Consider the following 25,486-nt stretch of genomic DNA (forward strand, 5'->3'; position numbering starts at 1 on the left):
GGCAGTGAATCCGAATCACTTCCTGCCGCGGGACCCGTTTCCATGGGACACAGACCCCGCTGCTGCTCCCGGCCCGGCCCCCCTGTGCCCGGCCGGGGGACCCAGCCCCGGGCGCGGCCCGACCCGGCCGGCAGGTGAGGGAGGGGCGGGAGCGATGGGGGGGTCCCCGGGACGGGTTGGGGGGGGGGGACGCGCTGCCCCCGGGGAGGGGGTCGGGGGAGGGGACGCGCTGCCCCCGGGGAGGGGGTCGGGGGGGGAGGACGCGCTGCCCCCGGGGAGGAGGTCGGGGGGGGGGGGGACGCGCTGCCCCGGGGAGGGGGTGGGGGGGGGGGGGACGCGCTGCCCCCGGGGAGGAGGTCGGGGGGGGGGGGGACGCGCTGCCCCGGGGAGGGGGTGGGGGGGGGGGACGCGCTGCCCCCGGGGACGGGTTCGGGGGGGGACGCGCTGCCCCCGGGGAGGGGGTCGGGGGGGGGGGACGCGCTGCCCCCGGGGAGGGGGTCGGGGGGGGGGGACGCGCTGCCCCCGGGGAGGAGGTCGGGGGGGGGGGGACGCGCTGCCCCGGGGGGGGGGGACGCGCTGCCCCGGGGACGTGTTCGGGGGGGGGGGGACGCGCTGCCCCCGGGGAGGAGGTCGGGGGGGGGGACGCGCTGCCCCCGGGGAGGAGGTCGGGGGGGGGGGGACGCGCTGCCCCGGGGAGGGGGTGGGGGGGGGGACGCGCTGCCCCCGGGGAGGGGGTCGGGGGGGGGGGGACGCGCTGCCCCGGGGAGGGGTCGGGGGGGGGGGGGGGACGCGCTGCCCCGGGGACGTGTTCGGGGGGGGGGGGACGCGCTGCCCCCGGGGAGGAGGTCGGGGGGGGTGGGACGCGCTGCCCCGGGGAGGGGGTCGGGGGGGGGGGACGCGCTGCCCCCGGGGAGGGGGTCGGGGGGGGGGGACGCGCTGCCCCCGGGGAGGGGGTCGGGGGGGGGGGACGCGCTGCCCCGGGGACGGGTTCGGGGGGGGACGCGCTGCCCCCGGGGAGGAGGTCGGGGGGGGGGGACGCGCTGCCCCCGGGGAGGGGGGTCGGGGGGGGGGGGGACGCGCTGCCCCGGGGACGGGGTCGGGGGGGGACGCGCTGCCCCCGGGGAGGGGGTCGGGGGGGGGGGGACGCGCTGCCCCGGGGACGTGTTCGGGGGGGGGGGGACGCGCTGCCCCCGGGGAGGAGGTCGGGGGGGGGACGCGCTGCCCCCGGGGAGGGGTTCGGGGGGGGGGGACGCGCTGCCCCCGGGGAGGGGGTCGGGGGGGGGACGCGCTGCCCCGGGGACGGGTTCGGGGGGGGACGCGCTGCCCCCGGGGAGGGGGTCGGGGGGGGGGACGCGCTGCCCCGGGGAGGGGTCGGGGGTCCCCCATTGCGGCTCTTTGGTGCTGCTCCGTCAGCGCCGCCGGTGCAACGGGAGCCGCTGAATCTCTTTTCACCCCCCGGTACCAGCCGCATCCCCGGCCTGGGCACCCCGTGCTCATCCCTGGGGCCGAGTCTGGCTTGGGATGGAGGTTTGGCGAGTTGGAGGCACATACAAACAGTCTGCTTTGGAGAGGGGCCAGCTGGGGGTGGGACGGGGGAGATAATATTTTTCTAATTAAAAACTCTTTTTTCTTTTTCAGCAGTGTTAGTGCCTTTTGGGGATACATTTTACCCTGAGAATCCAAGCTGGGCTCTCAGCCCTGGACCCCCTGTGGCAGGCTCAGCACTTGTGAAAATCAGGCCAGGTACTGAGAGAACTGGGTACGGATTTAGGAGCCGAAATGTAGATGCTTTTTCATAAATCTAGACTCTGCTGGCCTGGGGAAACGGCTGAGTTAAGAACAGCTGTCTGCAGGGGAAGAATCTGAGATACATGGAGGATTTAAATGGACATAAGCCCCTTCTGAAACCTCCAATTTCCCTTCTCTCCCTGTCAGGCTACAGAATCAGGTCCACGTTTCGCTGGAGATCGTCCCATCCTCCCAGGGAAGGGAAATGGCTGCAGCGGAGCCGGTGACCTTCGAGGAGGTGGCTGTGTATTTCACGGCGGAGGAATGGGCCCTGCTGGACCTGGGTCAGAGAGCCCTGTACAAGGACGTGATGCAGGAGAACTATGAGACCATGACCTCGCTGGGTAAGGATTCCTGTCCCCTCGGGTATGAGAAGCATCTGGGTCAGATTCTGTGCCGGGGTCTCCACTGGTCCCCCAGAATTCAGGTGGATCAGGCCATGTAATTTGCAGCTCCTGTGTGTAAGACACTGTCCCTGGGTCGGGGGATGTTCTGGACGGCAGTGGCCATAAGCTGATTATTGTGGGGAGAAATGGAAACTTATATGGGGGTGAGGGATGGGGACAGCTGCAGGAAGGCAAGTGATAGGAGGAGGGAAATGGGAGTTAGGGGGAGGGGCAATAGGGGGCACAGAGAATCCCTGTCAGGGGGGAAAAGATGAATTGAGAGTAGGGGGAGATGAGGGGCACACACAATCACTGGAGGGGAGAGATGGCACATAGGGAATAGGGGGCAGGGGGGATGGGGGAAAATGGGGGCATGTAGAGCCCTTGCCATGGAGGAGAATGAGGAGCCCTGCTATGGGCGGGGGAGGGAATGGGGCACACAACACACTCCCTGGAAGGGGGTGACGGGGGGCTGCAGTGAATCTCAGAAATAAAGGGGGATGGGAGGGTGGCACGTAGGGAGCGTATGGAGGAGGAATGGAGGGATGCCAGGAGCCCCCGGTGAGTGCAGCGAGCTCGGTGCGTGACCAGAGTGATGCGGAAGGAGTGTGGGAGCTGTTCTCTGCACAGACACAAGAGAGGAAGGCTGCTCTCCTCTTTCAGGAACTGGCCTGGGACTCAGGAGACGGGGCAGATCCCTGGTTGTGCCACAGGCTCCTTGTCTGGGCCCTTGTCAGTCACTTAGGCTGAAAGTCCCAGCTGTGGTCTCTCTGGGCCTCACTTTCCCCTCTGTGAAATGGAGGTAAGAATCTGCCGTTTGTCTGGCTCGTCTATTGACAGTGAAAGCCCTTTGGGGCAGGGACTGTCTCTCACTGTGAATGTTGGGGGTCTGCTGTCAGAGGAGGGGTGGCCCAATAGTTGGGCACTGACCTGACACTCTGGAGACCCAAGTTCAATTCCCTGCTCTGCCCCTGACATCTTGCCTGACCGTATGCTACCCTGTTTCCCCGAAAATAAGACAGTGTCTTATATTAATTTTTGCTCCCAAAGATGCGCTAGGTCTTATTTTCAGGGGATGTCTTATTTTTCAGAAATGAAAAATGCCTTATTATCGGTGGATGCCTTATTATCAGGGAGGTCTTATTATCGGGGGGATGCCTTATATTACAACGAGAGGCAAAACTGTAAGTAGGCCTTATTTTCGGAGGATGTCTTATTTTCGGGGAAACAGGGTAGTAACTTGGGGCTAGATTCAGAGAGGAACTTAGCTGTGGTGACACTGAGCATTGCCAGGTTTAGCTGCTGGGACTCACAAAGCCTACGTTATGTGCCTGCACTCCCTGTCATGAGGAGAGATGGCACATCTGGATGGGATTCACAACTCCCAGCAGCCTAGGTGGCTCCTCCCCTAACCTAGCCAGCTAGAGATGCCCAACAGAGGGCTGTTTGCTCAGCCCTGCCCTTCCCTCTGAAAGAAACACCTAAATCCAGTCTGCAGGGAGGAATCCTGCTTTGCCTTGGACTTTCAGCTGCGGGCAATCTCCGGCTGTAGCCCCCTCTGTGCCAGAGATCTCTGGTATCTCCTAGTGCTCAGACCCTGTGCTAATGGTAGGGGACAGACAGATAAGTACCACTCACAGCACAAAGGGGCCCTTATTCCAGTTGGGGATTCCAACTCCTGCTGTAATTAATGCTCTCTTTCCCTCCTGCAGCAGCGGCAAAGGGTAACAAGAATTCCTTGTGCCAAACTCCCTGACTCTGCTGGGGTTCTCCATCGTCAGTGCTCCACTGTTGTCCCTCCCTGTTTTAGCAGACACCCTAGGACTGTGGGGGGCTGTAGGGAGGGGCTCTGCAGTGCCAGACGGTCGACAGCAGCAGTGGGGAACTGATTATCATGCGTGGCTAATTTCTTTTGCTCCTTGTCCCGTGGGCTGTGTGGAGTTTGCATTCAGTCAATGCTGCCATTGTTTGAGGTTCATGAATTTCCAGCCGTGAAGCACGATGGGAACTTTACAGGGCTTTGTGTCTGCGTGTGAGTCGCGCTCTGAGCAGAGAGGTTACTCCGGGTCTCTGGGGCTGTGGTGCACAGAGTAGCTCGAGTGGATATTCAGGGCAATTCTGGCATTTGACATCCGTGCCCAGTCCAGGGTGTCGCCAGCTGCGCTGTGGGAGCAGAGAGTTCCTGGAAGGAAACGAGCTGGACAGACTGAGGGGAGGTTTTGTGCTGCTGTGTCTGAGGAATTATCTGTGCGGTTGTCACTGTCCCCAGCGCCATGAGCCTGGTTCATCAGCATGTCAGACAGTGTCTCTGTCCCCTGCTACGGGGAGCGTTTGGGAATCAGTGGCTCTGGAAAGGGCCAAAGGGTCGTGGTGGAAGCCCTCTGAATACGAGCATCCAGTGTGATGCTGTAGCTAAGAGAGTTACTGTGATCCTGGGGAAGCTAAACAGAGGACTATGAAGTAGCAGTAATGAGCGGCACTTCATTAGTTCGTCATATGGCATTAATTAGACCATTAGTGGGAACGGCGTCCAGTCCTGGTGTTCACACTGCAGAAAGGATGTTGACAAATTAGCACGGGTTTAGAAAAGAGCTACAAGAATGATTAGAGAATTAGATAACGTGATTTATAGTTTCATAGTTTATAAGGCCTAATCAGATCATTGTGATCATAGAATCATAGAATCTCAGGGTTGGAAGGGACTCAGGAGGTATCTAGTCCAACCCCCTGCTCAAAGCAGGACCAACCCCAACTAAATCATCCCAGCCAGGGCTTTGTCAAGCCTGACCTTAAAAACCTCTCAGGAAGGAGATTCCACCACCTCCCTAGGGAACCCATTCCAGTGCTTCACCACCCTCCTAGTGAAAAAGTTTTTCCTAATATCCAACCTAAACCTCCCCCACTGCAACTTGAGACCATTACTCCTTGTTCTGTCATCTGCTACCACTGAGAACAGTCTAGATCCATCCTCTTTGGAACCCCCTTTCAGGTAGCTGAAAGCAGCTATCAAATCCCCCCCTCATTCTTCTCTTCTGCAGACTAAACAATCCCAGTTCCCTCAGCCTCTCCTCATAAGTCATGTGCTCCAGCCCCCTAATCATTTTTGTTGCCCTCCGCTGGACTCTTTCCAATTTTTCCACATCCTTCTTGTGGTGTGGGGCCCAAAACTGGACACAGTACTCCAGATGAGGCCTCACCAATGTCGAATAAAAGGTAATGATCACATCCCTCGATCTGCTGGCAATGCCCCTACTTATACAGCCCAAAATGCCGTTAGCCTTCTTGGCAACAAGGGCACACTGTTGATTCATATCCAGCTTCTCGTCCATTGTAACCCCTAGAACTGCTGCCTAGCCACTCGGTCCCTAGTCTGTAACAGTGAATGGGATTCTTCGTTCCTAAGTGCAGGACTCTGCACTTGTCCTTGTTGAACCTCATCAGATTTCTCTTGGCCTAATCCTCTAATTTGTCTAGGTCCCTCTGTATCCTATCCCTACCCTCCAGTGTATCTACCACTCCTCCCAGTTTAGTGTCATCTGCAAACTTGCTGAGGGTGCAATCCATGCCATCCTCCAGATCATTAATGAAGATATTGAACAAAACCAGCCCCAGGACCGACCCTTGAGGCACTCCACTTGATACTGGCTGCCAACTAGACATGGAGCCATTGATCACTACCCGTTGAGCCCGATGATCTAGCCAGCTTTCTATCCACCTTATAGTCCATTCATCCAGCCCATACTTCTTTAACTTGGCGGCAAGAATACAGTCAGAGACCATATCAAAAGCTTTGCTAAAGTCAAAGAATAACACGTCCACTACTTTCCCCTCATCCACAGAGCCAGTTATCTCCTTGTAGAAGGCAATTAGGTTAGTCAGGCATGACTTGCCCTTGGTGAATCCATGCTGACTGTTCCTGATCACTTTCCTCTCCTCTAAGTGCTTCAGAATTGATTCCTTGAGGACCTGCTCCATGATTTTTCCAGGGACTGAGGTGAGGCTGACTGGCCTGTAGTTCCCCGGATCCTTCTTCTTCCCTTTTTTAAAAATGGGCACTACATTAGCCTTTTTCCAGTCATCCAGGACCTCCCCCGATCGCCATGAGTTTTCAAAGATAATGGCCAATGGCTCTGCAATCACATCCGCCAACTCCTTTAGCACCCTCGGATGCAGCACATCCAGCCCCATGGACTTGTGCTCGTCCAGTTTTTCTAAATAGTCCCGAACCACTTCGTTCTCCACAGAGGGCTGGTCACCTTCTCCCCATACTGTGCTGCCCAGTGCAGCAGTCTGGGAGCTGACCTTGTTTGTGAAGACAGAGGCAAAAAAAACATTGAGTATATTAGCTTTTTCCACATCCTCGGTCACTAGGTTGCCTCCCTCATTCAGTAAGGGGCCCACGCTTTCCTTGACTTTCTTCTTGTTGCTAACATACCTGAAGAAATCCTTCTTGTTACTCTTAACATCTCTTGCTAGCTGCAACGCCAAGTGTGATTTGACCTTCCTGATTTCACTCCTGCATGCCTGAGCAATATTTTTATACTCCTCCCTGGTCATTTGTCCAATCTTCCACTTCTTGTAAACTTCTTTTTTGTGTTTAAGGTCAGCAAGGATTTCACTGTTAAGCCAAGCTGGTCGCCTGTCATATTTACTATTCTTTCTACACTTCAGGATGTTTTTTTCCTGCAACCTCAATAAAGATTCTTTAAAATACAGCCAGCTCCCCTGGGCTCCTTTCTCCCTCATGTTATTCTCCCAGGGGATCCTGCCCATCAGTTCCCTGAGGGAGTCAAAGTCTGCTTTTCTGAAGTCCAGGGTCCGTATTCTGCTGCTCTCCTTTCTTCCTTGTGTCAGGATCCTGAACTCAACCATTTCATGGTCACTGCCTCCCAGGTTCCCATCCACTTTTCCTTCATCTTGTCTGACCTCCTCTGTTACACAGGTTAATAGGAGTTCCCTGAATCAATTCCTGTTTAAACAGGGTGATTATTTTGGAATAAAACTCCGTTCTTGGTATAAAAATTTCCAGTGATGGAGAAACCACCAGAGCCCTGGGTAAGTTTTGTCCAATGGTCAGTTAGTCTCACTGTGAAAACTTTACAACTTATTTCAAATTTAAATATCTCTAGCTTCGACTTCCAGCCATTGGCTCTTGTACTTTTGTCTGCTGATTGAAGAGCCATCTATTGTTTCTGTTCCCTGTGTAGGGACTTTTAGATTGTTATCAAGTCACCCCTTAATCTTTTCTTTGATAGGCGCGATGGGTTGAGCTCCTTAATAGGACCTGTTTTCCGATCCTTTTATGATTCTTGTGGCTCTTCTCTGAGGCCTCTCTTTTTTTTCAGCATCCTTCTTTAATTGTGAGCACAACTGTCAAATACAGAGGTAATATCACCTCTCTAGACCTCCCCCAGATATGGCTCCAAGGATGTCTGTAGCCACTTTGCTCGCAGCAATGCACTGCCTCCCAGGATAGAGTTCCCATCCTATCCGTATGGCCTACATTCCTCGTTCTCATGGTAAAACTTTACATTGGGCAATACTGAAAGCATTGACCCCAGCGCAGGAAGTGATCCAGATTGTTCTGTGTCAGTGACCTGCCTTTTTCGTTATTTACCATTCCCCCAGTCTGTGTGTCATTGTAACGCAGGGGAGAGCTGGACTAGATGACCTCCTGAGGTCACTGCTAGCCTTACATTTCTGTGATTCTGTTTCCAGTTCCTCATAGCGTTCTCCTATGTTGGTTGGATGTAACACCTTTGGAGTTGGACATTTTCATCTTTTTAAAGAAATTCTGAGGGCACTTTATAGTGAGAGACTTAATGAGCTCAATCTATTTATCTCAACAAAGAGAAGGTTGAGTTCTGACCAGTCCTATTCAACATATTCATAAATGATCCAGAAAAAAGGGGTAAACAGTGAGGTGGCAAAATTTGCAGATGATAGAAAATTACTCAAGATAGTTAAAACCCAGGCAGACTGCAAAGAGCTACAAAGGGATCTCACATGGCCGTTCTTATATTCTTATGACTTGATCCTGGTACACGAAGGTTAACATGGGAAATAGGACAGGGGTCTTCAGTCTAGCAAATAAAAGGAAAAGAAGCTGCTATGATGGGAAGCTGAAGCTTGATCAGTTCAGGCTAGAGATGAAGTGTAAATACAGAACAGTGATGTGAATTAACCACTGAAACATCTTCCCCAGGGACCAGGTGGATTTTCCGTCGCTTGAGAAATGTAAATCAGACCTGGAGATCTCTGTGTAACAACGTGCTCTAGCTGAGTGGGCGAACAGGTTTCAGGGGATCCACCGAACAGGGCCAGTGTTAGACTTGCTGGGGCCCAGGACAGAAAGCTGAAGCCCGGGGCCCTGAGCCCTGCCACCTGGGACTGAAGTCAAAGCCTGAGCAACTTCGCTTTGTGGGGCACCTGTGGTGTGGGGCCCTGTGCAACAGGCCTGCTTGCTGCCCCCTAACACCGGCCCTGGCTTTATATGCAAAAAAAAAAGGTGGTTGTGGCACAGCTGGGCCGAGGAGTTTTGATAACCGGTTGGGGGGCTCAGAAAGAAAGCGGCTGAGAGCCCCTGCTCTAGCTTAACAAGATGATATGGATTTGACGCAGGAATAGCCGGCCTGAGTTATGCAGGAGTCAGACTAAATGAACTAAATAAAGATCCTTTTGGCCGTCAAATGTCTGGTTCTATACCTGCAGGTGTGTAGGTTACCTGGATACCTGTTAGTCTTGTCTTGGGATTCAGGTCCCAGGTCCAAAATATCTTTCCTATTCAGAAAAACACCTAAGAAAATGCTTAACTCCAGCTAATGTCAATGGGACTCGAGCTCTGAGATTTAAGCGCTTTGCCAAAGGGGTGCCTGGCAGACTAAACAGATGGACTTGCAGCTGTTCGTTGGGACGGGGTGTCCCCCGCCTTGCAGCCCATGTGGCAGGACAATGGCTATTTCTCCTGCAGAGTTCCCCTCTCTGGGTCTGTGCTGTCTGGAGCGGCGGGAGGGGAGCCAGCACCAGGCCGGTGGTGTCAGCCAGGGTCCCATGGGTGATGGGGAAGGGCTGAATGACCATTGATCAGCATGGGGATATGGCCGTGGTGCCAGTCCATCATGACTCATGGGTGACCCATGGAGCCCCTCAAGGCCAGCCAGCAGAGATCACAACATATCCTAACTCACCTCAGGCCTGACATGCTCATTGCCCCAGCTCACTGCTGTCATAATCTGTATCTAAAAGAGGTCGTGTGAGGTATCCTGGGTGACCTGGTAACAAGCTGGTGGTCATGGTCAGTAGGAGTGAGTGAGGTACCTATGGGTGATGGATAAAGAATTATAAATGGGTGCTGAGATACATTCTTTAAACGTATTTCAGTGCTAAAGCCAGCCTGTCCTAGACAAAGGAAAATTGTTTCAAAAGCTTGACCGTGTCTCCAGTGTAAACTGAAACAGGTGAGGCTCAAAAGAACGGAAGTGCATCAAACTCCCAAGTGGGGGAGATGCCACTTAACAATCATGGCAGGGGATGGAGGGTGCAACTCCTGGAATCCTTCCTGCTACTGGAAACGGGGCGATGAACTTTGGGAGATTTGAGCAGAGACACAGAGCTATCTTGGCATTCATCTGATCTTCTGAGAAAAGGGGATCTGTCAGTCAAAAGGAGTTGAAATCTACTATAGGTGAGAAACCTCCTTAGACAATGACTGCAAGTTGCTGCAGTTAACTTTGAGTCACTAGAAAGAGTGTTGTGTTTGTAACATTTCATCTCTCTCTCACGCTTCCGTGAAATCACTTAAACCTGCGTTCTGTCGTAGTAAACTTACTCTTGTTTTATTAGAAAAAAATCTCAGTGCTGTTCTGTTGAACTGAAGTGTGGGAATTCAGATAAACTACCAGGCGGGTGTGTGACCTGTCTCATTGGAGGCAGCAAACTTCTGTGAGGGTTCAGTGCGAGGGACTGGGAACGGCCGGGGAGATGGCTTTGTGGCGACTCAAGGCTGTTGGGGTCACCCGGCAGGGAGTACCCAGGCTGGTGGAAGCCAGGGTGAGGCCATCGCGCTGTGAGTCTGCTGCAGGTGCCAGGGATCTGAGCCAAGCTGCCCAGGACAGAGGCAGGCCGTGAGGGACCCACTTACTGCTCTGAGTGAACCCCCAAAGGGTCACACTGGGGCAGGTTGGGATGTCACCTGGGATGCTGGGACACCACTGAGTCAGAGTCGTCTGCCAGCCTGGGCCCCCTTTTACCTGGACTTGCTGGGCTCGGCCCCCCAGCCTTTCCAGCCCAGCACACAGGCAGGGCCACACCCAGCTGCAGAGAGTACAGCTCTGAGTAGGTTCAGCTTAAAGGACTTGCCACAACGCCCAGATGTCCACCCCCCCTTGGAGTACAAACCCCAAATAATGTGAAATTCTCCTCTTCTCTCAATGTGGAAGAGATTATGCACAATTTCTCACCCCCGCCCCCATCTCTCAGTTAGAAATCACATAAACTGGGTTATATTATAAACTAGAAATAAATGTATTAACTATAAAGGGGTGTTTTGATTAGTTAAGGAGGTGGCAGACAGAACAAGGCAGATTACTCAGAAAATAAAACAGCACGTAAACTAAGCGTAATACACTAAAGAAACTGGTTACGTGCGAGTTCTCCCCCTAAATGTCGTTCTCATAATCTTCTTCACAGGCCAGACGCCCTTCCAGCCTGGGCCCAGTTCTTTCCCCCTGTTCATCTTAATTGTTTCCAGCAATCATCTTGGGGGGGTAGCAGGGCAGAACGGACAACGAGGATTATCTCACTGTGACAGGTTTGGTCACAGAGCCCATCTTGGGACTGTCACCTGATGCGCTCAAATTACCTTGGAGCCCATTTTCCCTGCAAGCCTGTGTCCCCCAGAACCCCGTCTTGTGAGCCAGACACGCTAGCCTGCTACAACACAGACCCAGGGTCTGGGCCATGCCCCCAAAGCTGCAGACCTAAACTGAAAACAGCTCAGCAAGTTACCTGTCTCCAGCATCCAGCTGCAGCCCCAATGGGATCTAAACCCCAGAAAAATCCGCCTTACACGGTATAAAATTGTATACAGTATAAGTTCATATTGTTCAGCCTCTTTAGCACTGAAAGAGTGATATGCACAAACTGTCTGCCCCTCCCCCCCAGGTAACAATTACTTAACTGGGTTTATTAATAAACAAAAGTGATCTTATCAAGTATAAAAAGTAGGATTTAAGTGATTTTAAGTAATAGACAGAACAAAGTAAGTTACTAAGCAAAATAAAACAAACACACAAGGCTAAACTGATGACATGTAATAGCTCACCCTCAAAGATATTCCAATAATCTGCTTTTACAGACTAGACTCATTTCTAGTCTGGTCCCAATTCTTCCCCTGATTCAGTCTTTGTTAGTTCCAGCAAACATCTCTGGTGGCAATCAGGGGTTTTCTCATGACTGGCCACTTCCTTTGTCCTGCTCCACCCCCTTATATAGATTTGGCAAAAGGCAGGAGTCCTTTGTCTCAGTTTGACACACACAGACACCCAGCTTCTGATGGAAAAGTCAAGGTTTAAGATGGAGTCTGGTATCAGGTGACATGGTCACATGTCCCTGCAAGACTCCAGTCTCCATTACCCACGGGCTGGTTCACAGGTACACAAGAAGACTTTCAGGTAAACAAGGCCATTTGCAGCTAATTGTCCTGGTAAATGGCAGCCATCAAGTTACTAATGCCCCATTGACGGCCCTCACCTGGTCTGACTACATGCACACAAAGAGGGAAATCAAATTCAGCACATAATAACTTTTTCAATGCTATATTCCATTTATGTCATATTCATATTCCTAAGCATATTTTCATAAAGCATGTGGAGTGCAACGTCACACTCACTCCTGGCCCTTAAATAAGATTTCCATAAGGTAGGAGTCCTTTGTTTCCTAATTTGACCGACAACCTCCCCACCCCCACAACACACACACACCCTTCTCATGGAAAAGTACAGAATTCCAGATGGGTTCCAGCATCCAGTGACGTGGTCACATGCCTCTGCAGGGCCCTGTAGCCATTCTTCACAAGCTGACCCACACGTTCAAAGGAAGAGTCACAGTCACCGTCAGCATGGATTCACCAAGGGCAAGTCATGCCTGACTAACCTAATTGCTTTTTATGAGGAGATAACTGGCTCTGTGGATGGGGGAAAGAAGTGGACGTGTTATTCCTTGACTTTAGCAAAGCTTTTGATATGGTCTCTGACTGTATTCTTGCCGGCAAGTTAAAGAAGTATGGGCTGGATGAATGGACTATAAGGTGGATAGAAAGCTGGCTAGATTGTCGGGCTCAATGGGTAGTGACCAACGGCTCCATGTCTAGTTTGCAGCCGGTATCAAGTGGAGTGCCCCAAGGGTCGGTCCTGGGGCCGGTTTTGTTCAATATCTTCATTAATGCTCTGTAGGATGGCATGGACTGCACTCTCAGCAAGTTTGCAGATGACACTAAACTGGGAGGAGTGGTAGATACGCTGGAGGGTAGGGATAGGATACAGAGGGACCTAGACAAATTAGAGGATTGGGCCAAGAGAAATCTGATGAGGTTCAACAAGGACAAGTGCAGAGTCCTGCACTTAGGAACGAAGAATCCCATTCACTGTTACAGACTAGGGACTGAGTGGCTAGGCAGCAGTTCTAGGGGTTACAGTGGATGAGAAGCTGGATATGAGTCAACAGTGTGCCCTTGTTGCCAAGAAGGCTAACGGCATTTTGGGCCGTATAAGTAGGGGCATTGACAGCAGATCGAGGGACGTGATCATTCCCCTCTATTTGACATTGGTGAGGCCTCATCTGGAGTACTGTGTCCAGTTTTGGACCCTGCACTACAAGAAGGATGTGGAAAAATTGGAAAGAGTCCAGTGGAGGGCAACAAAAATGATTAGGGGTCTGGAGCACATGACTTATGAGGAGAGGCTGAGGGAACTGGGTTTATTTAGTCTGCAGAAGAGAAGAATGAGGGGGGATTTGATAGCTGCTTTCAACTACCTGAAAGGGGGTTCCAAAGAGGATGGATCTAGACTGTTCTCAGTGGCACCAGATGACAGAACAAGGAGCAATGATCTCCAGTTGCAGTGGGGGAAGTCCTGGTTGGATATTAGGAAAAACTTTTTCACTAGGAGGGTGGTGAAGCACTGGAATGGGTTCCCTAGGGAGGCGGTGGAGTCTCCTTCCTTAGAGGTTTTTAAGGTCAGGCTTGACAAAGCCCTGGCTGGGATGATTTAGTTGGGGATTGGTCCTGCTTTGAGCAGGGGGTTGGACTAGATACCTCCTGGGGTCCCTTCCAACCCTGAGATTCTATGATTCTATGAAGAGTAAGCTCTTTTACAATTCATTGTCAATGCTGATGGTCCATTAGCTCTGTCTGGCTTTTCCCTTGTTGTACCTGAAGTGTCAGCAGTGGGAGTGACCCAAAGAGCAAATATGAAATACAGAGACACAGGTATCCTAACTTAATCTACAAAAATGATACATGCATACGAATGGGATAATCATATTCAGTAAATCACAGCCTTTCCAATGATACCTTGCAAGAGCCATCTTGCATAAACTATATGTCAGTTAAAAAGCGACAGAGTCCTGTGGTACCTTATAGACTAACAGACTCATAGACTCATAGAATTTAAGGTCAGAAGGGACCATTATGATCATCTGGTCTGACCCCCTGCATGCTGCAGGCCACAAAACCATCCCTACCCTTTCCCTTGACTCTGCTGATGAAGTCCTCAAATCCTGTGTTTTAGTGACTTCAAATGGCAGAGAACCCTCCTGCTAGCGATCCCTGCCCCATGCTGCGGAGGAAGGTGAAAAACCTCCAGGGCCTCAGCCAATCTACCCTGGAGGAAAATTCCTTCCCGACCCCAAATATGGCGATCAGCAAGACCCCGAGCATGTAGGCAAGAGTCACCAGCCTGACCCTTGTTAGCCATTTTACTATTTACCTTCTGTCGCGGAGTATCGGGGGACTCTGGGCCCTGCATCCCCGGCTTCCTGCGATTCACCATGACTTTCAGCCAGCCAGTAAAGCAGAAGGTTTATTTGGATGACAGGAATACAGTCCAAGATAGGTCTTGCAGGCACAGACAACAGGGCCCCCCTCAGGTAGGTCCATCTGGGGGTCCCAGGCATCCCAGCCCCCCTTGGGAGGTCAGAGCAATCTCTGCCTCCCAGCCATCTCTCCAGCCCGCTTCCAGCACTCTCCCTTCAGCGACCCCTCCCACAGCCTTTGTTCAGTTTTCCCCGGCCAAGGAGTCCCCTGGCCTCCAACCCCTTCCTGGGCTCCCATGCTACACGCCCAGGTATTTGCCCTCGGGCAGACTCAGACTCCCATCCCCCAATGCAGACTATCCAGCCACACTCCCCTGTCAGCATTCATACACCCCAGCAAGAACAGTCCCAGTTCGTCACATCTCCCCCCTTCGAGACTGAACTGAGCAGGGTCACTTTAGCCAGTGACCTGGGGAAGTTCGAACCTACCCCCGTTCCCATGGATGCCCCCGCATCCCTCCCATTCCTTGGTGAGAATTACACCAGGCCCCTCCAGTTTCATGCCCCCCCTTAGGTCGGGGGTGCTTGATGGCACTCGCAGTTCGCATGTGGGAAGGTTTATGCGGCCTGTGCCCTTTTCCCACCCCAATACCTCTGGGGTTCCAACTGGGCTGTGGTCTTCTCCCAGCGCTCCAGTCTGGAGGTCTGTGCTTTGGGCTCTCTTGGTTTAGAGCCGCCCTTTTAACCTTGGCCACCCTCCGGAAAGGATCCTTTATGCTGGGCAAGGGTCCTAAAGCTGTTTTCCCCTTGTCCCAGGCCTTCCTCCCCCTCTGACAGGGGTCACAGGATCCGCAGTACTGTCGGACAGTAACAAAGACCCCAGGCCAGTAAAAGCTCCGTAGCAGCCTCTGCTGGGTACGCCAGGTTCCCTGGTGCCCTGAGAGGGGAATGTCATGGGCCCGGTACAGCAGCTGGCGGCGATACTTCTGGGGTACCATCAGCTGCCTCCTGATCCCCCCTGACTCCATTTTCCCTGGGGGAGCCCATTCTCCATACAGGAACCCCTTCTCCCACAGGAACCTTTTCCGGCCACCTCGTCCCATGGTCTGTACCGCATTGAGGTCGGCCAGGTCCCTTATCTTCCGCAAGGAGGGATCTCTTTGTAACTCGGCCTGGAACTCAGCAGCTGGGACAGGGATGGCCACCTGCTCTTTCTCGCCCGCTGGGTCTGAAGCTGCAGCCTCCCTAAGCCGTGTCCCTGGGCGTTCCCTCCCCACCAGGTTAGGGTCCTGCGCCTCAGGCAAGGCACCCCCCCCAAGGCCAGGGCGCAGTGCCCCTCGCCGGCTCTGACTGCGGGTCACAACCAGTGCCTTTTGGGGGTTGCTTGGCCAGTTCTCCAGGTCCCCCCCCCCATCAATACCTCAGTGGGCAAATACGGGTGTACCCACACATCCTTGGGGCCCTCCTTGGCCCCCCACTTCAGGTGTACCCTTGCCACGGGCACTTTGACTGGTGTTCCGCCCACCCCCGTCAGGGTCAGGTAGGTGTTGGGCACCACCTGATCTGGGGCCACCACCTCGGGCCGGGCCAGCGTCACCTCTGCGCCCATATCCCAGTATCCATTGACCTTCCTCCCATCCACCTCCAGGGGAACAAGGTACTCTCTCCGGAGGGACAGCCCCGCGCCTACCGTATAAACCAAAAACCCTGAGTCTGGAGCATCCAGCCCCCTAGAGGAGCTGGCCTGGGGCTCTCCTCCCTCCTTAGCAGGTGGTACTCTGCCAGCCCCCCTTCCCTGGGAATGCTGCCTTTCGCCGGGCTGGGTCTCTACCCAGTCAACCCTCTGTGGGTTCGGTCTGCTCAGTCTGTCCCTGAGCCTAGGGCACTGGGCCCGTATGTGGCCCTTTTGGCCACAGTGGTAGCAGCCCATGTCCCATGGGTCCCCTTGAGTAGGTCGGATGGTCCTGATGCCAGCAGCTCCCCTCTGATGGGTTTTTTCTGTATTTTCCCACGGGAAGGTCCCATGGTGACTCTCTCTCTGCGTTGTGGTGGGACTGTTCCTTTGGGACTCCTCCCTTTTATCTCCTGACCGGCTCTTTACAAACTCATCGGCCAGCCGGCCTGCCTGTCGCGGGTTCTCTGGCTTTCTGTCCACCAACCACAGCCTCAGGTCGGATGGGCACCGCTCATACAGTTGCTCCAGTACCAGCAGTTTGACCAGGTCCTCCTTCGTCTGGGCCCCACCAGCCCACTTGCTGGCGTATCCTTCCATGCGGACGGCTAGTTGCAGATATGAGATCTCAGGGGTTTTATCCTGACTCCGGAACCTTTCCCGGTACATCTCAGGAGTCAGCCCAAACTCACGTAGCAGGGCCTTTTTGAATAGTTCGTAGTCCCCTTTCTCTGCCTCTCCCAGTTGGCGGTACAATGCCACGGCTTTGGGGTCCAGTAAGGGGGTAAGGACCCGGAGTCTGTCCGCGGGATCAACCCGGTGCAGCTCGCAGGCCGTCTCAAAGGCCTCCAGGAAGTCATCCATGTCCTCCCCCTCCTTGCGTGGGGCCAGGATGCACTTATCAAAGCTCCGTGCAGTCCTGGGTCCCCCCTCACTCACCGCAGCCGGGGGTTCGCTGCCCTTCAATCTCGCCAGTTCCAGTTCATGCTGACGCTGTCTCTCATTCTCCTGTCTCTGTCTCTCATTCTCCTCCCGTTCATGCTGTCTCTGTTGTTCACGATCCTCCAGCTCTCTCAGTTTTAGCTCTTTCTCCCATTCCAGCCAATTCCGCTCCCCGGATGCCGAACGTCGCCGGGAGGATCCTCTGCTGGCCGGCGAGCTTCGCCGGGAGGGTCCCTTGCTGGCCGGGGGGGTCACGGCGCCTTCGGTATTTGCTGGGCTCCTCCCCACCCTTCCCCTAGGCATAGGAAGGAGGGGTCTCGGGAAGCCCGCAGCAGCCGGCTGACCACTCCCAGCTGGGACAGACACTGGTGCCTGCGCTGCATTTGCCAGGCTGCTTCCCTGAGACACAGGGATCAGTTCATTCGCGCGATCTTCCGCCTCCAGCCGGGCAATGAGCTGTTCTTTGGTGAGCCTCCCAATGCACAGCCCCCTCTGCTTGCACAGCTCCACCAGGTCGCTCTTAAGCCGCTTGGCATACATCTTCCTGCTGGCCACTCACCGGCCTGTGTGCTCACAGCTCCCCACAGTTCCCAGGGGGCCCCCTAGTGTGCCAGCCCTTCTCGAGGTCACCACCTCTCTGCCAGGGTCGAGCTGCAGACTCCTCCGCCCCTGGGACCACCCGCTGCGATCCCCCCGGGGGACCCTGTTACTGCAAAAGTCCTTCTCGCTGGTCACACACTCCCAGGGGTAATAACCGTCTCTCTCTCACTCTTCAGCACGCCTGGTCCCCGTCAATCCCCCTTCGTTTTACTGCTCCCCAGTCACTTACTGCAGGAAGCGCCGTCCACGGGGTGCAGTAGATCCCGCCGCTGCCACCAGTTGTCGCGGAGTATCGGGGGACTCTGGGCCCTGCATCCCCGGCTTCCTGCGATTCACCATGACTCTCAGCCAGCCAGTAAAGCAGAAGGTTTATTTGGATGACAGGAATACAGTCCAAGATAGGTCTTGCAGGCACAGACAACAGGGCCCCCCTCAGGTAGGTCCATCTGGGGGTCCCAGGCATCCCAGCCCCCCTTGGGAGGTCAGAGCAATCTCTGCCTCCCAGTCATCTCTCCAGCCCGCTTCCAGCACTCTCCCTTCAGCGACCCCTCCCACCGCCTTTGTTCAGTTTTCCCCGGCCAAGGAGTCCCCTGGCCTCCAACCCCTTCCTGGGCTCCCATGCTACATGCCCAGGTATTTGCCCTCGGGCAGACTCAGACTCCCATCCCCCAATGCAGACTATCCAGCCACACTCCCCTGTCAGCATTCATACACCCCAGCAAGAACAGTCCCAGTTCATCACACCTTCCATTACTCTGTATTCCTCAGCTAATATGTTTTACCATTAAACCATTCCCTCCATAAACTTATCCAACTTAATCTTAAAACCAGACAGGTCCGTCGCCCCCACCGTTCCCCTCGGAAGGCCGTTCCAATATTTCACCCCTCTGACGGTCAGAAACCTTCGTCTAATTTCAAGCCTAAACTTCCCCACGGCCAGTTTATATCCATTCGTTCTCGTGTCCACATTAGTACTGAGCTGGAATAATTCCTCTCCCTCCCTGGTATTTATCCCTCTGATATATTTAAAGAGAGCAATCATATCCCCCCTCAGCCTTCGTTTTGTCAGACTAAACAACCCGAGCTCCTCTAGTCTCTTTTCATACGACAGGTTTTCCAGTCCTCTGATCATCCTAGTGGCCCTTCTCTGTACCTGTTCCAGTTTGAGTTCATCTTTTTTAAACATGGGAGACCAGAACTGCACACAGTACTCCAAATGAGGTCTCACCAGTGCCTTGTACAACGGAAGCAGGACCTCCTTATCCCTACTAGATATACCTCGCCGAATGCATCCCAAGACAGCATTGGCTTTTTTCACCGCCATGTCACATTGTCGACTCATAGTCATCCTGCGGTCCACAAGGACCCCTAGGTCCTTCTCCTCTTCCGTAACTTCTAACCAATGCGTCCCCATCTTGTAGCTAAAATTGTTGTTAGTCATCCCCAAATGCATCACCTTACACTTTTCACTATTAAATTTCATCCTATTTCTGATACTCCAATTCTCAAGCTCATTCAAGTCTCCCTGCAGAATATCCCTATCCTCCAGACGTGTTGGAGCATGAGCTTTCGTGGGTGAATTGCCACTGCGTCAGATGCATTTCAGTTATGTCATATTCATATCATAAGTATATTTTCATAAAGCACATGAAATGCCACATCACACACACTACACAAGGAAGTTCTTTGCTCTCCTCTCTGCACTGTGGTGGGGTCTAGTGATCAACTCTCCAGGCCAGGGTGGAGGTTCCTCTCTTGATTTCTTCATGGCTTGAATTAGGCATCAGCGCACGGCGGCAGTAAAGGACCAAAGCCCCAGTGAGCCAGTTGCTGCCCAGACACGTCGTGAGAGACAGTCCCCACTCCAGAGAGAGCCCCTCCCTTTCTGGCTGGCGTTGTGGAGGGACAGGAGTGGGGGCAGGGGAGTGGCAGTGATGGGGACGTAGTTGTACCCCCCATACCTAGAGAGGGGAGCAACACAGCGCAGCTCCCCAGGGGAGTACGTTGGGGCCATTCCCTAGGCAGAGTGGAGGAAGCCTTGCTCCAGACCAGCGCGTCAAGGGCTTTGTACGATTTATAGCCCCGTCCCCATAGGGTGGGGTTGGGAAGGGGAAGGAGCCGCTCTGGGTTTTGCTGCTCAGACGCTGGATTTTGTAGTACAGGTCGTACCTCTCCCTGGTCCGGCAACATCCATTTTCTGGCATAGGTGGAGCATGGTGGCAGTTCCCGCCCAGGAGCTCCAATGCGGCCCCAGGTCTACACTGTCGGTCCCTCTGCAGCCACCCGGGGTCCCGGCCACCAGCCCCAGGTCCCTCTCAGCCCCCATGGCAGCCACCAGCCCCTCTGCAGCCGCCGGGCTCCTGGCCACCGGGCTCCACTCCTGGCCCCGACCCCGGGCTCCGCAGCCGCCCCCAGCTGTGGTCCCAGCCTTACCCCTGTCCACAACCCTCACTGCCCCAGGCTGGGACCACAGCTGGGGGCGGCTGCGGAGCCCTGGGTCGGAGCCAGGAGCGGAGCCTGGCAGCCAGAAACCCGGTGGCTGCAGAGGGGCTGGCCGGTGTTGACCTCCCCTGGTCCAGCAAGTTCCCTGATTAGTCACCGGTCAGGCCCTGAGGTGCTGGAGCCGGGAAGTACGACCAGTAACAGTGACATGGAATAAACCTGATCAACGTTTGTTTCTTTGCACCTTACCAGGATTTCCAGTTTCCAAACCAGACCTCCACTCCTGGCTGGAAGGAAGGGAGGAGCCGTGGGTCTCCGATATCCAGGGCTGTGAGGAAAGGGAGATCCCAAGCGATGCCCACACAGGTGAGGAATCACCCGACTCAGAAACCAATTGTTGTCTCCTTTTAGCAGACGTTACTCATGCGTTTTCATTACGCCTGTCTGACCCTTCAGCTCCTGCCGTCATCTATTCTCAGGGGGTGTGGAGGAAGGATGGGTCCCTTTCTCTCTCCTCTGCAGAAGGATATGGGTGGAGTAGGATTTAGCTCTGAATAGTTCAATATCCCCAGCAGTTATTTGGGTTTGTTCCCCCCTTTCCTGTTCCCTCTCTGAGGTTCCCTGTCCCCCGGCACAGACACTGACTCCAGTCTGGATTCTCTCTCTGTCCCAGCAGGTGGTGGGACGGTGAGTGAGAACGAGGAGGAGAATCCTCACCAGGAAGATCCTGAGCGAGTGGAACCACAGGGGACGATATCGGGAAGAGGTGAAGGGGACGTTTCCGAGAGTCCCAAGCAGGGAGAAACCCGTGAGAGTCAGAGCAGCGCGGAGAGGCAGCAGGGAAACCACTCGGAAGAGACACTGGTTAAATCCACTCACAGCAGAAGAGGAGTGAAGAAAGTCAAAGAAATTATACAACAGAGAATCCCCACTGGAAAGAGACCCTACGTGTGCGGTGACTGTGGGAAAAGCTTCCGGTACAAATCAGAGCTTATTAGACATCAGAGAATCCACACGTGCGAAAGACCTTACAAGTGTCCAGACTGTGGGAAAAGCTACAGACACAGGTCAACCCTTAGTGGGCATTGTACACTGCACACGGGAGAGAAACCCTATAACTGCCCTGACTGTGGGAAAAGCTTTGGTCAGCGCTCACTCCTTATTCAACATCAGAGACTCCACAGCGGGGAGAAACCCTACAAATGCTATGAGTGCGGGAAAAGCTTCAGTCGGAACTCAAACCTCCTATCACATCACAGAACTCACACAGGAGAGAAACCCTTTAACTGCCCTGACTGTGGGAAAAGCTTCAGATACTGGTCAACCCTTTTCAAGCATCAGAGAATCCACACAGGAGAGAAGCCCTATAACTGCCCTGACTGCGGGAAAAGCTTTGGTCAGCGCTCAGCCCTTATTAAACATCAGAGACTCCACAAAGGGGAGAAACCCTACAAATGCAATGAGTGCGGGAAAAACATCAGTCGGAAGCACCTCCGATCACATCAGAGAATCCACACAGGAGAGAAGCCCTATAAGTGCGCTGAGTGTGGGAAAAGTTTCAGGAACAGCTCAATCCTTATTCTCCATCACAGAATCCACACGGGAGAGAGACCCTATGAATGTAGTGAGTGCAGGAAAAGCTTCCGTCAGAAGAACGCCCTTCTATCACATCAGAGAACCCACACAGGAGAGAGACCCTATAAATGTCTTGATTGCGAAAAAAGCTTTAGGAACAAGGCACACCTTATTAGACATCAGAGAACCCACACAACAGAGCGACCCTATGAATGCCTGGAGTGCGGGAAAAGCTTCCGTGAGAATTCACAATTTCTATCACATCAGAGAATCCACACAGGAGAGAGACCCTATATCTGCCCTGACTGTGGGAAAAGCTTCAGGCAGAATTCACACCTCCTATTACATCAGAGAATCCACACAGGAGAGAAACCCTATAACAGCTCTGACTGTGGGAAAAGCTTTGGTCAGCGCTCACCCGTTTTTGAACATCAGGGACTCTACATGGGAGAGAAGCCCTACAAATGCAGTGAGTGTGGGAAAAGCTTCACTCGGAAGTATTCCCTTCTCTTACATCAGAGAACCCACACGGGAGAGAGACCCTATAACTGCCCTGTCTGCAGGAAAAGTTTCTATGAGAGAGCAGCCCTTATTCAACATCAGAGAATCCACACGGGAGAGAAACCCTACAAATGCAATGAGTGTGGGAAAAGCTTCTGTCGGAACACATACCTCCTATCACATCAGAGAATCCACACAAGGGAGAAACCCTATAACTGCTCTGACTGTGGGAAAAGCTTCAATGAGAGCTCAGCTCTTATTGAACATCAGAGACTCCACATGGGAGAGAAACCCTACAAATGCAGTGAGTGTGGGAAAAGCTTCACTCGGAAGTATTCCCTTCTCTTACATCAGAGAACCCACATGGGAGAGAGACCCTCTAACTGCCCTGTCTGCGGGAAAAGTTTCTATGAGAGAACAGCCCTTATTCAACATCAGAGAATCCACATGGGAAAGAAACCCTATGAATGCAGTGAGTGTGGGAAAAGCTTCACTCGGAAGTATTCCCTTCTCTTACATCAGAGAACCCACATGGGAGAGAGACCCTCTAACTGCCCTGTCTGCGGGAAAAGTTTCTATGAGAGAACAGCCCTTATTCAACATCAGAGAATCCACATGGGAAAGAAACCCTATGAATGCAGTGAGTGTGGGAAAAGCTTCACGCGGAAGTATACCCTTCTCTTACACCAGAGAACCCACACGGGAGGGAAATCCTAGAAATGCAATGAGTGTGGGAAAAGCTTCCATCAGAACGCACACCTCGTATCACATTAGAGAATCCACACAGGGGAGAAACCCTATAATTGCCCCATCTGTGGGAAAAGCTTCAGCCAGAGCTCACATCTCCTATTACATCAGAGAATCCACACAGGAGAGAGGTTAAAGGGCCTCCCCTTTAACTGCCATGACTGCGGAAAACCTTCAGTCACAGGTCAGCCTTTGTTTCTCTCTGGAGAATCCACACAGGGAAGAAACCCTTTTAATATCCAGAACAGGGGTAGGCAACCTACGGCGAGCTGATTTTTAGTGGCACTCACACTGCCCAGATCCTGGCCACCGATCTGGGGGGCTCTGCATTTTAATTTAATTTTAAATGAAGCTTCTTAAACATTTTAAAAACCTTATTTACTTTACATACAACGATAGTTTAGTTATATATGATAGACTTATAGAAAGAGACCTTCTAAAAACACTAAAATGTATGACTGGCAGGCGAAACCTTAAATCAGAGTGAATAAATGAAGACTCGGCACAGCACTTCTGAAACGTTGCCGACCCCTGGTCCAGAATGTGGGGAAAGCTTCACTGTGAGCTCATCTCTTACTACACATCAGAGAATTCACAGTGGAGAAAGACCCAATGAATGTATTGACTGTGGGAAAAGCTTCAGTCAGATCTCACACATTCAACCACATCACAGAACACACATGAGAGACAGACCCTACAAGTACCCTGGTTTTGGGAAATGCCTTATGTCACAGCTCAAACCTCAGAACACATAAGAGAATCCACAAGCAACACAAACCCAAGAAGCATCCTGGCTTGCAATGGGCCAAGTAACCAACACTTTTGCCAATTCCCACAAATCTCAGTGGGTCAGACCAGATGTGGCTGGAGTGGCCATGTAACGAGGACACGGCATAATTATTAAAGCAGAAAATGAAATCACTTTCCTGGAGCAGAGCTGTTTAGAACTGGGGGAGGTTTAGGTTGGATATTAGGAAAAACTTTTTCATTAGGAGAGTGGTGAAGCACTGGAATGGGTTCCCTAGGGAGGTGGTGGAATCTCCTTCCTTAGAGGTTTTTAAGGCCCGGCTTGACAAAGCCCTGGCTGGGATGATTTAGTTGGGAATTGGTCCTGCTTTGAGCAGGGGGTTGGACTAGATGACCTCCTGAGGTCCCTTCCAACCCTGATCTTCTATGATTCTATGATAAGAGTCTGAGATAAGTCTTCCACATTGTGATGGGATTTGAGAATAATTTTCAACCAGTTTTAATTGAGGTTCTCCATTGATGTTTGGTTTTATATACCTAAAATCAACCTTACTTTATATGCTCCAACTTCTCATTAACTGTTGATAGTATTGTAGGCTGGGATCCGCTGTGACACTCAGCAATGCCAAGACTAAATTTTTAGGCACCTAGAAAATCACAGGAACAACACTGAAGCAATAAAGCCTGATTTAGGGGCACTGACTTCCTGTACAATGACTGGAGAGAGGTCTGATTGACAAAAGACAGCAGGCTGGGCAGAGAACTGCCTAAGCTAATCAATGGGAGATTGCCGCACAGCTCTCTGGCTATGTTCCCTCCAATATTTTGCATCCATATGTGGAATGAATTTTGTTATGTGCACTGAGGTATGTGTGGATGTGCGCCACCAATAGAAACAAAAAACCGAGCTATCATCTATCTTTTTAAAAAGTTACCATAGGGATAATTACTCCAGCCAGGACAGGTGAGACATTTTAGAACTCACTACTCAAAGAATTAAATTTAAGCATAAGAGAGAAATAAAAGTATGAAATGCACAGACCAGTCAAAAAACTAAAACAACAGCACTTTGAAAGAATAAAATTACAGAGAATTTATGTGCATTGCAGGAAGTACCAAGAAGTAACACCCACAACAATAATACAAGTATGTGTTGGGAGGTGAATGTGAAAGAGCCTGTGTGTGTGACATTGTGTGTGTGTGAGTGAGAGAGAGAGAGAGAGAGAGGCTCTGTGTGTGTGAGAGACACTCTGTGTGTGTGTGTGTGTGTGTGTGTGTGTGTGTGTGACATTGTGTGTGTGTGAGAGAGAGACACTCTGCCTGTCTGTGTGTGTGTGTGAGAGAGAGAGACTCTGTGTGCGCGTGTGTGTGAGAGAGAGAGACACTCTGTGTGTGTGTGTGAGAAAGAGACACTCTGTGTGTGTGTGTGAGAGAGAGAGAGAGACACTCTGTGTGTGTGTGTGTGTGACGTGTGTGTGAGAGAGAGAGACACTCTGCTTGTCTGTGTGTGTGTGTGAGAGAGAGAGAGAGAGAGGCTCTCTGTGTGTGTGTGTGTGTGAGAGAGAGAGAGAGAGACACTCTGTGTGTGTGTGTGTGTGTGACATTGTGTGTGTGTGAGAAAAAGGCACTCTGCCTGTGTGTGTGTGTGTGAGAGAGAGAGAGAGAGAGAGAGAGACACTGTGTGTGTGTGTGTGTGTGTGTGAGAGAGAGAGACACTCTGCCTGTCTGTATGTGTGTGAGAGAGAGAGAGGCTCTGTGTGTGTGTGTGACATTGTGTGTGTGTGAGAAAGAGACACTCTGCCTGTGTGTGTGTAAGAGAGAGAGAGAGAGACACTGTGTGTTTGTGCACACGCGTGTGCTGGGGGAGTGTATGAGAGACACACCCTGCCCCTTTAGGTAGATCGGCACTTACCAGTCTGAACGCTGCTTGTTCAGATACAACAGCAGCCCCAGCAGCACCGTTCCACGTGTCCCCACACACACACACACACACAGAGCGCTCTGCGGAGATGGGATACATGGGCGGGGGGGGGACAGGGACACCCTAACATCAGCG

The 25,486-nt window shown here is 52.8% G+C and overlaps 1 protein-coding gene across 1 annotated transcript; it reads left to right on the top strand.

Moving 5' to 3' along the window:
• Positions 1-29: 29 nt before the first annotated feature.
• On the top strand, positions 30-25,478 carry LOC128845142 (zinc finger protein 436-like). The gene is made up of 5 exons (XM_054043485.1): positions 30-134; positions 1,639-1,743; positions 1,936-2,132; positions 20,113-20,226; positions 20,534-25,478. The coding sequence occupies exons 3-5, from the start codon at positions 1,994-1,996 to the stop codon at positions 22,651-22,653; spliced, it is 2,373 nt and encodes a 790-aa protein (XP_053899460.1). The 5' UTR covers positions 30-134; positions 1,639-1,743; positions 1,936-1,993; the 3' UTR covers positions 22,654-25,478.
• The last annotated feature ends 8 nt before the right edge of the window (positions 25,479-25,486 follow it).

Source organism: Malaclemys terrapin, chromosome 11 (genome assembly GCF_027887155.1).
Source record: "Malaclemys terrapin pileata isolate rMalTer1 chromosome 11, rMalTer1.hap1, whole genome shotgun sequence".
In the NCBI taxonomy this organism is placed as follows: domain Eukaryota; kingdom Metazoa; phylum Chordata; order Testudines; family Emydidae; genus Malaclemys; species Malaclemys terrapin.